General features: G+C 37.0%; 1 protein-coding gene across 1 annotated transcript in view; it reads left to right on the top strand.

Annotated features, from left to right (window-relative positions):
• Positions 1-15,666, top strand: part of MYO3B (myosin IIIB) — a 193,368-nt gene that overhangs the window by 119,303 nt on the left and 58,399 nt on the right. The window contains exons 25-32 of the mRNA XM_059475789.1: positions 588-667; positions 3,698-3,718; positions 4,728-4,805; positions 6,667-6,872; positions 9,550-9,609; positions 12,749-12,860; positions 13,937-14,099; positions 14,800-14,880. Of these exons, the coding sequence (XP_059331772.1) occupies positions 588-667; positions 3,698-3,718; positions 4,728-4,805; positions 6,667-6,872; positions 9,550-9,609; positions 12,749-12,860; positions 13,937-14,099; positions 14,800-14,880 (801 nt within the window). The remainder of the gene's footprint in view (positions 1-587; positions 668-3,697; positions 3,719-4,727; positions 4,806-6,666; positions 6,873-9,549; positions 9,610-12,748; positions 12,861-13,936; positions 14,100-14,799; positions 14,881-15,666) is intronic.

The following is a 15,666-nucleotide window of genomic DNA, read 5'->3' as shown; positions in this document are numbered from 1 at the left end:
CCTTACATTTTAAAGAAGGCACTAGTCTTTCGCTTGACACCACAATATATTTTTGCCAGGGAAATTGAGTCAGTCTTTAAAAACCCGGAGTCACAATAAGATTGAGAATTATATGTCAAAAGGTCAAAAAATGGTGCTGTCTTATAATTTTCTCATCTCTCTTGTTAGTTTGTGAGTTTAAGATACTGTCTTAACACTTGAGGATCCCTGTGATTTCATAGAAACAAGATTGATTCTGTCGTCTTTTTGCTCTTTGAAATCTCTCAATGAGTCTCAGAGAAATTGATTACTAGTGATTGAGCTGTGTGCCTTTGTGCTGTTATTGTTTTCATCAGCTCAGTAGCTAAGGTCAGTGACATACCACCTTATCACTGACTTTTTCCTCCCCTCTAAATCAACACTGCACTCTGTCATGCCTGTGCTGAATGCTCTTCAGGCACAATTGGTAATGAGAGGGGTGTGGAAGAAGTGTGTGGTGTCGGCTATTTTTACTACTATTGTACAAACTGATTTTACACAGTAAAAATTTTTCTCTTCTAAGCTTCTTGAGTAGTTTTTGCAGTATGAATTTCTTTTTTTTTGAACAGGTAATTTGGCACAAGCAAGAGCCAGAGTGACAGCAGCATCTCGGTCTCTGCCTCCGCAGCTCAGTGCTGGGCGTATCAAGGTCAGTAGTGTTCCCTTCCAGAACACGCAGTTGTTTATAAAATACTACAGTGAGACTGTGTACACAATACCTAGCTGATGTGGGTATACAGTGAGGTTCTTACCACGTGAGAGTCTGCCTTTACCACCAGTAACATGCACCTTGTCTTGGAGCATGGTTCCCAGTTTTAGTGATGACCCTATTGTAGAATTCAGTGAAGAATCAATTTACTAATCTTTAAACCTTTGGAGTGGAATCTGTTACAATCTGATATCAATATCAGTCCTTTTATTCCAAAGGAGTCAAGGTTTGCCTGTGACAATTTTGATCTAGAAAGAGGTCTTACTAGGTAAAATTTGAATAGTGTATTTAACAGTATGAAAGGCAAAATAATTTTTTTAATTTTTTTTTTTTTTAATTCAACTTGAAAGTGAAAAACCAGGAGGTGTTTGTGACTGGTAGATAACTGGAAAAACATTACTCAGCAAAAGCACTATTCTGTAAAAAGAGCTGTAGAATTTAAATGCTGCTGAATTTTGCCATGAAAGTGCATGGCATAACTGAAAAAAGATAGGATAATTTTATGGCAATTAGTAGGGTTACAACTGAGTACACCTAATTTGTGGGGAAACTGTTGTCCCTTGAAGCTGATGGTATGTACACTCCCTCCCTGCTTCCTAAGTGGTACTTGTTAGAGTTAGCTTAGTTAAGGTTTGGGGGTTTAGATTTTTTTCAAAGCAAACAGTAATAAATTTTTAAAATAAGAGTGGTAACAGCAACTGCTCAAAAGTCTACAAAATTTTATGTTTTGAGTTTTCTATTTCTTCATGTTATCTTCTGGTATTTGGAGCTCAGGTTCAAACATCAGTGTGGTGATTTATGTTATCCAGATGTGTATATCCTTCACTGTACCTGCAAATACAGATGTGGATTTCAGACTATTATTTCCTGTCTGGTGTAAATACTTTCAGTGCTGAAGCGTGGCCTTTCCAGTTTTCTTGTGTCACATACACATTGTCTTCTACATCCAAATATATTCAGCACAAGCTTTCTAAGCAGGCATTTTAGTGATACAGCAGGATTGTAAGAGAGCAGTTCACTCCTAGACCTTTACTAAACACAGTCAGTTAATAAATACTGTTTAAGTGAGCTTTACTCATCCTTCAAACTTTTTAAAAGGAGCTAAAAGAAGACATGAAGAAGTGCAACACTATTCAGAAAATGTTAGTTTCAATACTTTTTAGATAAAATAAACTATTTCTTAGAAATTTGTAAAGCACCTAATTAAAACAATTTCAGGAAACATATTTTAAATTATTATTTTAAAATTTGTTTTAAAAAATCCAAATGTAATAATTTTGTTTGGAAGTTTTTTATCATTATTTAATTTAAGAGGGTTTTTTGCTTAACATATTTTTTGGTGTTATAGTATTTCATACCATACCAGCAGCAGGTGTAGTCAATATGCAGAAAGTCATAATTTGGAGTGACTTCATAAGGTGACATAATGTCATAAATCATTCTTTGAATATTGTTTCAAAACTATTAGAAGGAATCTTTTTAGTGATGAAACAGTTTGACTTTTGTAGGTCAGGCTGTTTTCCATTACAGTTGTAATTATGTGAATTCATATTGTAGGTCACTATGGCTGTCATGTAAAAATGTGACTTAATAGTTGAAATATCTTCATTTTTGTTTAAAAAGAGAAGATAGCGATTTAAAATGTGAGGTACCATGACATTCTTATTCTTAGATCATGACATTCTTTTTATGCTCTGTCACTTTCTGCAAGCCAGTTGTGAGAAGGCCTATTGTCTATTGTACATGAGGTTGTTGCCCTACCATAAAATTGTGTGGCTTCACAGACAAGCAGTGTTGAACATTAGTTAGAGACAAAACTTCTTAAAAAGTCTTACAAGAAAATCCCCTCAGCTTCAGGGTCTATCAGAATTTTTCTGATGAAAACTTCAAACGTTCCTTGTCAAAAATATTTGGAAATTTATTCTAGTTCTTACATTGCAGAGATCTGAATTTACAACTTCATTCATAGGAAGAGAAATCTAACAATACTGCTTTCAACCTAATTTTCTGAGAAAAATCGTTTTACATCTCCTCTGTGAGTGTTTTTGACCATCTGTCTTTCTGTGCATTGATTGCCTTTGCCGCCCCAAAAAAACCTCAAACCTAAACAAAACTCTTTGGAGCCCAGCAGTTGTAAGCCATATTTGATAGAGTGGCAGTCCCAAGATAGCCAGATTCTACAGTTTTGGTGAAAAAAAGCAGCTATGAAGAGGAGATGATACTGCCCTTTATTGATCAGTAGATATATGAGATATGGATATAGGAGGCTGTGAGTGGTCAATCTGCAAAAACATCACTGAGTCTCTGCTTTTCTAGACAAAGAGTCCTATTTAAAACCTCATTTTCATTGACATTTGGGCTCAGATCAGTCCTCAAGCTATTTGTTCTTGTTCTTTATTTAATCTTATTTAAAATTAAATTGTGTGTCTTTTAACATTAAATATTACCAGTTATTCTGAACTTACTGTCAGTGCTCACTGTTATGGCTTGTGTCTTCTACCTGACATCTACTAGAGATTTAGATAACAGTCCTCAGAAACTAGATGTCTTTCCAAGATAATCTTGAAACATTCCCATATCCTTCCCCATGGGCATGCCTGCTGGTTTGATTAGTTCATTGATACTTACTTTGTCTCATAAACTCATAAGATGTTTGATGTTACCTGTGCAGATAGGGCATTTTTCCTGGAATATATTACAGAGTGTTCTGTTAACAAACTGCATCTCTCTTTTTTATTCTCTTTTTAATGTATACCAGTGCATGCATGCCACTCTGGGCCAGAACATCACAGATTACAAAAACAGATTGAAATTTTTATGGTCATCGTTATTGAGCTCTGTCTTCATTTGTGCCATCTATGTTCTGAATCTTGACCTCACTAGATTTCTTTGGATTTCTTCCCCAACATAAAATCCATTTTTTTATCTATTATTACTTAGTGCTTCATTTCCTTTATATTTTGCATGCAGTCTCCTAAATACCTCCTGAAGGTAAGAGTCTCAGTTACTTTATTGAGAACTGTAATTTTTCAGCAATTATTTTAGTGTCCAGAAGAGTGTTCTTAAGTCAGTGAGTGTTAGAAATGATTGTGTGGAGCAAAGTCCGGGGAGTGTAGCACAGGTGCTGACAACAGCATTATCTGGTTTATACAAATGCCACCTGGTCAGAGCAGATGGTAAATTGCCATAAAGTAAGTGAATGCTGAAATGCTGTTAATGCTCCATGCAAACAGGATGCTGGTTAATTTTCTTTAATTTTGTTGGGCTGTAATGTAGCAACACAATCTGCTTGTTATGGATAACCACAGTTATACTCATTCATAAATTCTGGTTTCATTTTGATATGAACAGTTGTACTAACAATGTAACTCAAATCTATAAGGAGCAGTATGTTCACTGTCCATGTATATCCTCTAAAAATAACTCTTCTGCAATGCTGAAAAAGTGGTGTGCTGTGGCAGTTCGGTAGGATAAGATTGCTGAGATAATGGCAATATAAAGTAATTAATAGTAACCACAGTAGGAGAAGGGAACAGACTTAGATGTTCTGAGACTACCTACTTTGTTTGCCACTCATTATCCTACTGTATTTTTTCCATACATGAGCAAATGAGGCTGTTCAATTTATTCCTGACTGTTACAAATATGATAACTCTTCTTATAGTACAAGTCCTGTTGGAGTCCATTGTAGTGGCAATAAAAGGAATGCCTTTTAGAAATCAGTTCCTAAAGTATTGCAACTTGACAGCTGTTTCACTGGCTGAGTATTATACTATCATAAATCTAGAGTGCTCTTACACTATGAAAAAGAATTCAAAATTCTTAGAGATCTCTCCAAAATCAGTGTGTCCTGCATCTTGCTCTCTCTGATAAAGTATTCTGAAGTACTCACACCTGAAGGAATGACTATAACAAAAACTGAATCCAGCTTTCATAGGCAAGGTGAGGTGGGTCTGCAGTGTTTCTGGAACAGTCCTAACACCAGAGTTTTGTCTTCCAGGTTGACACAATGGAGGTTATGCGGCATCCTGAGGAAACAACTAACATGAAGCGGCAAACTATGGCTTCCTATTTTAGGGTACAAAAATTAAAATTAAAACAAGTATTTTGATAATAAGACCAATGGATATATGTAAAATATTTGTGGGATAGTAAGATCAAAGAGCATTATCAGAGAATTTTTTTATTCTGTTACAAGGCCTCTGTAGATTCTAAACTTTTCTTTGCTTTTTTCTCTTTGTTTCCTCGTACTTGTATTTTTGTTATTTCATTGAGTACATTGATAACAGAACCTAGAGCCTAGACTATTTACTGTCTAAGATGCTAGAGGTCTAGAACAGGTCTTGTTATAAGCAGAACACAATTTTGTGCAAATAAAACAGATCCTATCACTAAAGTCTTCATATTTTCTCACAAGATGAGGCATACATACCTTTAAAGATTAAGATTTTTCATTTATGCTAATAAGTAAAAAACAATCCATCTTTTGGAAGTACTATTGTAAATCACACAGGTTGCCATTTTATCAGTAGTAATCCTGTCTGAGGTAATGCACATTCTGCTCATGTGTTTATATCAAACAGGCAAGGACAGGGCATTGAGAATGTTGGAACTGGAAGCTTAGGAGTCAAGAAAGTGCTAGTCTGAGACTCTTGGTTATTGTTTTTTTCTTGCAATCATTGCAAAGTGGAAAAGTTTTCAGCAGTTGGCTCTTGGGCTGCACTTGTGCCATGCAGAATAGGGAAGTTCACAGAGTTGTGCTAACCAATGTGAGTCAAAGCTTCAAGCTGTGTAGGAGTGTCTGATCAATTTGTTTTGTAGAATAGTGTAAGGAAGGCTATAGAGGAAGCTGGTGTATACTGAGATGTTGCCTCGCTGTGCAGAGTGCAAGGACACTGACATTCAGACTTGTCATACAGGTGTGCACTTAGAGGGCTCTTGCACAGAACCACACAAATGCCAGCTCTGTACAAACTGTAAAAAGAAACAAAAGTGTAATGGGGGAGAGATTGTGGAAGTAGACTGTAATACACGTGCAACCTGCAGCAAGGTGATGACAATGAACTTGGAATTGTAACTGATTTTGAGACACATATGGTTATATGAGATTGAACATAGTTGACAACACATGCTTATGTGCAACAGCTCAATGAGGTAAGTATGGAGCAGGAATATCAGTATTCAGAGGAGTCAGTGGAAAAAATATATATGCTCTGATCAAACATTTTTCATTTCAGTTTAAAATGAAACAGAGTAAATTGGTTTGTGTGTCTCAGGTGGATAGGAAAAGAAGTAATGGACTTACATTTCAGTGGCAAGATTTATGTTAGATGCTAAGAAGTTTATGAATAGTCGTGATAATACAGCAGAACAGATTTCTAAGGAGACTGTGCACTTCATATTCTCAGTGGTTCTGAAAAATTCGTATAACAGAGATATACCTGAAATGTTGAAGATACATCTGGTGTTCTCTATGGACAGAGCATTGAACTGATGACTTCTTGCAACCCTTTCCTGGGTTCAAAGATTCATTTGCTGTGAATTTCAGTGATTGTTTCATGGTAAAGCTTGTATTTCTCTTGGGGATATTTGATCAATCAAGTGTGTCTACAGTAGAATTATAGTTAGGACAATTTTCAACTTCATTTTTTTTAATGGACATTCTTCAACTACGGAAGTGTTATATAAGGAGAAAAGAAAGGTGTAAAAAGTAAGAGGTCAGATTCAGAATATTTAAATTTTTTAAAAGTGAAAATTTTTAATAGGTTCCATGTTTCACCTGAAATCTTTAAAATGAATAAAAAAGCAATGTAGATTAACATTACAGATTAAAATATAATCAAGCATTACAAACTGTTTACAAATATGAATCTCCTGCTTAAGTCATTCCATTGCAGTTTTTTGTCAAGTGTGTGCATCTTTTTTATTTTCTTCACTAGTATTCCCTCATGGATCTTTTATCCAAAATGGTTGTTGGACAGCCTCACTTTATCCGCTGCATTAAGCCTAACGATGATCGAGAGGCGCTGATGTTCTCTCATGAGAGAGTTCTGCTGCAGCTGCGATACACTGGAATTCTGGAAACTGTCAAGATACGTCAGAAAGGGTATTCCCATCGCATCCTCTTTGAAGAGTTTGTAAAAAGGTGAGACTTGTATCATAGGGCTGTTTTCCTAATATTCTATTCAGTAAGATAGATTCTATGTTTAAATACAGAAAGTTCTACAAATGTTGTTCATAGATGTGTGGTCTCAATGTCTAATGAGGACAGGGACTTTCAGAGATAAAGACTACAAGAGATATCTGATCTCTAATGGAAAACAGTCAGTGTGAAACCTACAGCAAGCACAAGTAGCAAGCCTGTCCCCATGGTTCTCTCTGTAGAGGCAGCAAGTGGAAATTATGCATCCTGCTCAGGTAATTCAAGGATTTTGGAAGGTCAGTGACCTTCAACCATCGTATGAAGCTGAACATGCACATTTTTAAGAATGAACTGATATGAAAGCTTCAGCTTTAGCTTTGCGGAGTCATCTATCTTAGAGATATCATGAATGATAATCAGAACTCTGTTCACCCTAACCCTTCTCATGGCTGCTATTACTGGCTTTAATACATATTCTCAATCTCAAAAAATTACAAGTTTTATTCAGGAAATGCTATTGTCTTTATGATGGCAATGTAGCTTCATGATAATTATGGTTTCCTCTATATTTTAAATGTGTCTTTGTGTGGTATTTACTGGTTTTCAATGTGTAGAACTGGCGATTCAACAATGAGCAGAAGCACTAACATGAACCATTTAGGCAACAGTAGGAGCAAGTAGTGAATGGCTAGATCACGGTGTGATATTTTTTTAACTGAATGTTGCTTATCCAGACAATATAGAATTAATGATTCTACTGAAAGCGAGTCATTAGTCTCACTTCAGTGCCTGGTAAAATTAGGGAGAAGATTATTCTGGGAGGTATTGAAAAACACCTGAAAGACAGTGCAGTCACTCGTCACAGACAGCACAGCTTCATGAGAGTAAAGTCTTGCTTATCAAACCTGATTTCCTTTTATGACAAAGTAACCCACCTGGCTGACGTAAGGAAGAAGCCAGCTGATGTCATCTTCTTGGATTTCAGTAAGGCTGTTGATACTGCCTCTCACAGGGTTCTTCAGGACAAAATGTCCAGCACACAGCTGGATAAACCAGTCACTGCAATGGGTGAGCAACTGGCTCACAGTTTGGGCACAAAAGGGTTATAGTGAATGGGGTGACATCAGACTGATGTCCAGTCACTCATGAGGTTTCACAGGACTCCATCCTCAGCCATGTGCTCCTCAACATCCTCATAAATGGCTTGGATGCAGGCTGGAAGTGATACTAAGCAGGTTCACAGATGATGCAAAATGGGGAGGACTTCAAGGAGTCAGCAGACTTCTTGAAGTCAGGAAGGGACTGCAGAGAGATCTCGACAAATTAGAGGGCTGGGCAACACCAACCAAATAAAGTTCAGCAAGGGAAAGTGCCAGGTTCTCCACCTGGGCAACCCTGGATGTGCAGACAGACTGGGGAATGAGGTGCTGGGGAGCAGTGCCACAGAGAGGGACCTGGGGGTCCTGCTCACTGGCAGTCAGGAGGGCCAAGCATGTCCTGGAGGCATCAGGCACAGCATGGCCAGCTCGGCAAGGGAGGGATTGTCCCACTCTGCTCTGTTCTGCTCTGGGGCTGCCTCACCTTGAATATTACATGCAGTTTTGGCCACCACAATATAAGGCATTAAAACTATGCAGAAGTGTGCAAAAAGCACAGCAAAGATAGTGAAAGACCTTGAAGGGGAGCCATATGAGGAGCAGCTGATGTCACTTGGTCTTTTGTGACCTTACTAATTTTAGTAAGGTCACACCATTCTAGAGCACATTTAACAGATTAATTTTTGTGATCATTAATAAATGTAATCAATTTGCAATATCCTGAAGGAGCTGAAAGCAGAATTATTAACCACAACTTTTATTCAATTTACACGTAAGTGAACTAAGATTAACTCCACAGAAATTAGTGTAAATTGAGAGGAAATTAAGCCTTCTCTTATCAGGAGATCCTTTTCTTTCAAAAATGTGCTGAATTTGAGTACAACCTTGAAAACTAATGGTAATAAAACCAGCATTGACTGTAGCTTACCATTCCTGCAGATAAGAGCAAGTTGTGGTTAGCATCTTGTCAATTACTCCCCAAGTTTTTAGTCTAACTTGATATAATTTGTTAAGGAAAGAAAATCAGCACAAAAAGGGAAGGAGAGGGGAGTAGATTTAATTTCCACAACAGTAAAGACTTCTAAGTTCAGAGTATAAGTGAAAGGAAAAGGAGGGAAAGGAGATGTTCTTGCTCCTTTGTTCAGCTCATGCTTTATTTTAAAACAAATTCTATTCTCTTTTGCTCTTGCAAATAAAATCAAACAATATTTTATAAAGCTATCAGTAAAACAAGAAACATTTTTCCTCAACTTCCAGCTATGACTAGTCAAGTGTTTTTAGGAACTAAGTAGTTGAATACATAAAAATGTTTGAGAAAACAGGTCAAATGCTAAACAGATTGGCACTTCTTTGTTCATAATCAAAAAGACATTAGGCAAGTATGAAGAAGAGTTTCAAAATGTCAGTTAATGTAAGGATATCAAAGATTTTTTTTAAGCCAGCAAGTTAATTGGTATTTTGATCCTTTTGAGCAACGGAACAACAAAATGGATGAGCCAGCATTTTTTCTCCCTTGATGTTATTAAACAAATAGGTGTGCTTCTTATCTGCCTGTTCAATAATGCTGTTTTGTAAACTCTTAGCAGGAAATATGAGGACAAAACAATCAAAGGCAGGGAGCAGACCCATTCAGAGTTTATCAGGTGGGAGGTAAACAAAAGATAAAGCTCTGTCTAACATTACTCTTTACTGTCTTCTGTTTTCATGCAGAGCAGATTATTTGCAAACCTGGATGTAATTTATTGGGTTAAAAAACAGATGGTGAGGAGAGGACTTAATTGTAACTCATTCACACAATGTTTCTTCAGCCAAGTATATTACCATCTGTTTTGTGTATATAAATATACATATTCTTTTACTTAAAGTAGGAAAAATGTAATCTGCAGTCCCTGTAAACACAGTATTCCTGTCAAGTCTTAGACGCTGTGTCTCCCTTGGCCCTGTCTTGCGCCCCATGACATCACGCATCTGTCTTATGTTTGCTGTGAAGCACCATGGCTTTCAGGCTGGAATCTGAGATTTTAGGTGCAGGTTATTCAGTTGATCAGTCAACCAGGTGTGCCTGCAATGAGGGGTCATGTGGTGACCATGCACTGCACAGCAGTTTAAAGGAGCTGTGCTTTCTCATGGGGACCTGCACTGAAGGTCCCACTGGAAGGAGCACTCCTTGCTGAGAGCCCCTGGAGCTCTCATGACATGATGTGGTGTGCAGGTGTGTCCTCACCACACAGCCCCCAGCTGGATCCTCCTTTCATGTTGCATGTTCTGTGCAGTGGCTTGGAAGATAAGGGACTCAGTAGGCTGATGGTACTAAATGGTGCCATGCTTGTGTTGCTTCATTGGCTTATAGGAATGTGTTGAGAACTTTTGCACAAATTCCATTTAAGGATTGTCTTTTTTCTTTTCTGCCTGTTTATGTTAGACATTAGAATTTTTGTACTGCATTAAGATGCAGGATAAACTTTTACTATAAGCCATTTACCTATTCCACAGTAGTGAGATGATCTCTGATCATACAATCATGGCAATACCAATGCTATTACTGTAACAGTGATCCCAGTGAGGCTGCTTCTGCTTTTTCAATCTCACAGGACAAATTTACATAAGGTCACTGTAAGTACACACGGTATACACAGTTTCTAAACCACCAGTGTTACATTTCTCATGACCACATAAAGTCTCATTGGCCTTAGTAAGTCACATTTTACATGGAGTGGAGCTAGGAATTAAAACTGGTCAAACATTACACAATCCTGTAAAACATATAACCTCAGTAAGTGCTTTCTTCTAATGCCAGAAATTTGGTGGTGATACACTTGCTTATGCAAAATCAGGGAAGCACTGAATTAAATGAGAAGTCAACAGACTTGCTACAGACAAATTCTTTCTTTATAAATGATGCATTTTTAATGCAAGCCTACTTTTAACACTAAACCTGCCCTATATCAAAGTTTGTAAGTGATTTCTGTAAACAAAATTGTAACATTGCCTGATACCTTGATTTTACTATTATCTATGGAAATGTTTATTTGTTTGAGTGGCTTTAAGATTTCACCACATCTATAGAATGTTCCCATGCACTTTAACTATGGTGAACTACTGTACCTTCCATATACACTTTCTAGATGTTTCCCATTCACAAAACACTGGTAAGTGGTTCCGGGATGGAGATAGGAAAACATTAGGAGTGGAAAGTCTCCTGGCTGCTTATGAATAGTTTATGCACGTTGCACCAAATTAGGCTTTTCTGAGAGTATTTCTGATTCTGTATTTGTCAGATGATTTACAGCGTAAGTGCTAGGTATCTGTTAATAAATATCAAGAGTATCTTAGATGTTGTGTCATTTTTATTTATACTCTTAATTATTTTTGTGAATTCAGATTTGAAAGTTTCTGAAAGAGGTGCGATACAACCAATACAAGTTAGAAATTTTTTGAACTAATTTTACAGCTCTTGTAGTTCTAAAAAAAGTGTATTTTTTTATAGTTTCTGGTTCCAGGGCTGAAAAGGAACAAATAATTTCATGATTCTGAGAATCTTCCTACTGTTTGTGGTCTGCCTAGAAAGGGATTTTGTACCTCATGCTTTTCACATACTATTATCCACCTCAGGTCATTACATTTTAGTACGAAGATTTGTTTTAAAGAGAAAAAGGGTTAATCATTACTGTTTTGAGTTAATTATGTAGAATGGATGCAGCCTTTAAGTCTGAAATGTGAAGGGAACTTCACTAGGAGACACTGGTATAGTAGTTAATGGTGCTGTTTAAATGACTTTTTATGGAACACTTCCACAGTTTAGCCTTTGGGGGGGGTGGGAAATGGAACCATTTGTTTGCAGTCAGTTTATTTAGTCTGAAACCAGCAACACTAAAATGCCTTGTCCCTGAACAGATAGTTAATGCATAGCATCTTCCTGAAGTTTTCCATATCTTTGCATATTTGGATGTCTTTAGCATTTAGCCTTACTTCTGCACATCCTAGCTTTGCATCCTAAGGTTAAATTCAACTTTTAAAAAAATGTTGGTTTATTTCTAATGACTAGCAAGTACAGTTAATCCCATTTTAATATAAGTTTATTCTGAAATAACATTCACATCCATGAAGAATAGTATGTATTGCAGAGTAAAAACCACTAGTTAAGAAATGCAGAATTCCAGACTTTCATCAGATTTGAGAAATCAGTTCTTCTGAAGGGAAATTTCATCTTACTTAGTCTTACTGCTAGTGAGAATGCGATTAGTCAAGTACTTTTAGGAAACATGTAGATGAGTGTGTGCCAGGTGTAGGAAATTTTCAAGCAGGATGTATAACCAGGAAAAGGATATGTTTTTGCACAAGTATGTGTGTGTTTATGAAATAGCACATGAAGCATCATAAACATATATTTTAAAATGACAATAAAAGTATTGGTTTAATGAAAGACACTGAAATATTTCTGGCTGCCATATTTCATGCTGAAATAACAAGTGCAAATACGGAAATAAAAAGGTAGAGTTGTGAAATTTTCATCTCATCTGAAAGCAAATGTGATTTCTAGCCCTACTTTTCAGAAAATAAGTTTCTGGTTTCTTGGTTGTAGTTGCAAGTAGAGGTAACTATGAGATCTCTATCTATTCATGACAGCTGTGTCAAGATTCATGAAGACACAGCTGTCATGAAGTATGTATGAGTATAAGGAAGAATTTGGCCCATTAATTCTAGAGATAGAGCTTGGAGCTAGATAAAAGCAGTGGAAGTACATATTGATTGTGATTCAATTCTTTCTTTGCCATTTTGCAGGTACTACTACCTTGCATTCAAGGCACATGAGACTCCCCTTGGCAGCAGAGAAAACTGTCTTGCCATTTTGGAGAAATCTAAACTAGACAACTGGATTCTTGGGAAAACCAAGGTATGGGGTGCTAACATTTTCTCAAGGACAGTATACCTTTATAAATCATGTCTAATAGGGGTTCAAAAAGTACTGCATGAATGAGCAAAAGAGCAAATAATTTGCTCCAGTTAGCTTCCCAGGTTATGGAAGTGCCCTCCCAAGCCAGCTGAGTTAGTGCTGCAAGAGGAGGGGTGCATTGGCTACCTCCCCAAAGTGCATTTGGCAGGCTGCCTTGATAAGGACAGTACCTCTGCCAGTGCCTGCTGTTGTAGTGACTTCCTGAAGTTTCCCATTTTCTTAAGAATGCCATGGCTGAAATGTCACAATTTGACCCATCATATGAGCCTGGCTGGCATCATTCTCCATTCATGGAGTTTCAGGTAAGCTCCTTCTCTCTCTCTCAAAAGCCTTTGTTGATGGCTTAAAATGGAGTGATGGACTTCTTTTAAAAGGATGTAACACAGTACTTTGTTTTACATTACACAAAGGAAAAACTGTGACAGTTTTCTTGCCCAAGATCCAAATAAAATGTATGTAAGTGCCCATATGATTTCCCTCCTTAGGGAGAATGCTTTTAGACAATATTATATCTAAAACCAAATTCAATCCAGGATTTGTTTCTACTGACAAGAAAGGTCATCTTTCAAAATTGTTCATAACTGAAAAGATCCCACTGTCCAATTTACTTTGTAAAGGGGGTAAGTGTGGGAGTTATTTGCACAGGATCTCAGAATATTCTGAGTTGGAAGGGACCCACAAGGATCATCAAGTCCAGCTCCTAAGCGAATGGCCCATACTGGGATTGAACCTCAACCTTGGTGTTATTAACACCATGCTCTAAGCAACTAAGTTAATCTCATGTTAGCAATGGGGTGATTATAATCAGTGGAATAAAGAATTTTCACAAGTACACAAGACCAAATAATTGATTTACAAGATTGCTATGATATGTACAATCAGTATTTTTCTAGTTTTCTCAGCAATTACACCCTTGAATAGGCTGCTGGAGGACTAATGAGAAGGCAAAATACAAGAGGTTATAATACTGATTATAATACTGATTTTCTTTTTGTTTTGCTGTTGTTCCATTACAGGTTTTCCTTAAGTATTACCATATAGAGCAGTTAAATTTGTTCCTGAGAGAAGTCATAGGGAGGGTGGTGGTCATGCAAGCCTATATCAAGGGATGGCTCGGAGCAAGGAGGTACAAGAAAGTAAAAGATAGAAGAGAAAATAGTGCTGTTACAATACAGTCAGGTAAATGTTCATAATCTCTGTTTTACTAAGTGTCTTTGTATTTCAGTCAGTTAAATTGCATGTACATTGTTAATTTATTAATTACAGTTTATTATGAAATCTAAATGACTGGATGTGTTTTCTCTCTAGCTCATTGATGCCAATGTTACTGATTTACTTCTACTAAAGTGTCATCTTAACATTTAGGAGTGTCTTTATTTAAATATTTTGATATTTTGAATGTGATGCTTGTGCACAAAATAAAATTATTGTTAGGTATGTCTATAATAACATGCAGCTTATAATTGAAATGCAGTAGCACATGTCCCTGCCTTGTACCAGAATTGCAGACATTCATCAAAAGATGGGCCTGAGAGGCTGATTATTAGTAATTTAGCAGGTTTCCTTGTATTGATTTAGGGAACTGTGTGAGCAAGAATGATGACACACCCTTTTTTTTTTTGAGTTAGGATATCAGTGAGCACATGGTGGCAATTAAAATTTGAATGAGTGAAGTGGTGTTTGAAGTTGTGAGGATGTGAATACTGCAGTCATGAACCCGGAGTTCAACATGTGGGTGGGTGGGGAAGAGCTATTGGGGGTGGGGGCTGAAGTAGTTATGGCAGAAGGAATGAAAGTTTCAGCATATCTCTGACCCTGTAGACTCTGTAGCAATTCCTTAAATAAATGTAATTTCCAGCACATGGTTTTGTATTTTTAGCCTGGAGAGGATATGAAGCTCGCAGGAAGTACAAGGAAATAAGGAACAGAAGAACTGATGCTGCTATACATATTCAGGCAGGTAATTAAAACAGTATTTCAATTGCCAACACCTATTTTTCTGTGGGTGATTTTTTGTGTGTCAGTGTTTATAGCCAAAAAAAAAGTTAAGTCCAAACAAAAGCTTTCAGAAACATTACTTCTGATTATTTTTGCTTCGGTGTCAAATTATATCAGTGATAGGTATCACACACTTTAGACCTTTTATAAGTACTTCTCTGAAAGCAAAGTATAGTAATTAAAAGCTGTTAAGTTAATTCTTGGCTAAAAATGTGGATGGAAGACACTAGACATGCATTTCTCTGTCTTTGTTTGGAGCACTGGTCTTGGCAGGTTGCCAGGTTTTTGTCATGACTGCTTGCTGGCTTTGCCAGCTTTGGCCAGTCTTTTGACAATCTGCCAGACTCCTATGCAGCCATATCAATATGAATTTGAATAAACTTTAAAGAGATTATTGGAGGAACAGGCCCATAGGGCTGTGTAGGTCTCTAGTAGAGAGCAAAGTACCATATGGCACAGAAATCTAAGAACTAGTGCTGTGAATGCTGTGAACTCTATGGTGTTTTCAGATGCTGCCAATATGAAGCAGCCTCCATATGATGCAGTGCAGTACCCCTTCTCTGTCCAACTCCAGGTTCGAGGATTGAGACTGATAAAAAACCATTGTAACTATTGGGTTTACACATAAACCAAGATATCACTTTTACCAGTTTCCTGTGCTACAATTCCTTAAGCTTTGTTACTTCTTGTTCTGTATCTTACAGTCTGAAATGTATATGAAAAATATTTGTTGTAATACTTTTTTTAC

Source organism: Ammospiza nelsoni, chromosome 7 (genome assembly GCF_027579445.1).
Source record: "Ammospiza nelsoni isolate bAmmNel1 chromosome 7, bAmmNel1.pri, whole genome shotgun sequence".
NCBI classification, from domain to species: Eukaryota; Metazoa; Chordata; class Aves; order Passeriformes; family Passerellidae; genus Ammospiza; species Ammospiza nelsoni.
Note: the sequence above shows the minus strand (reverse complement) of the source record. Positions and strands in the feature narration are given on the sequence as shown.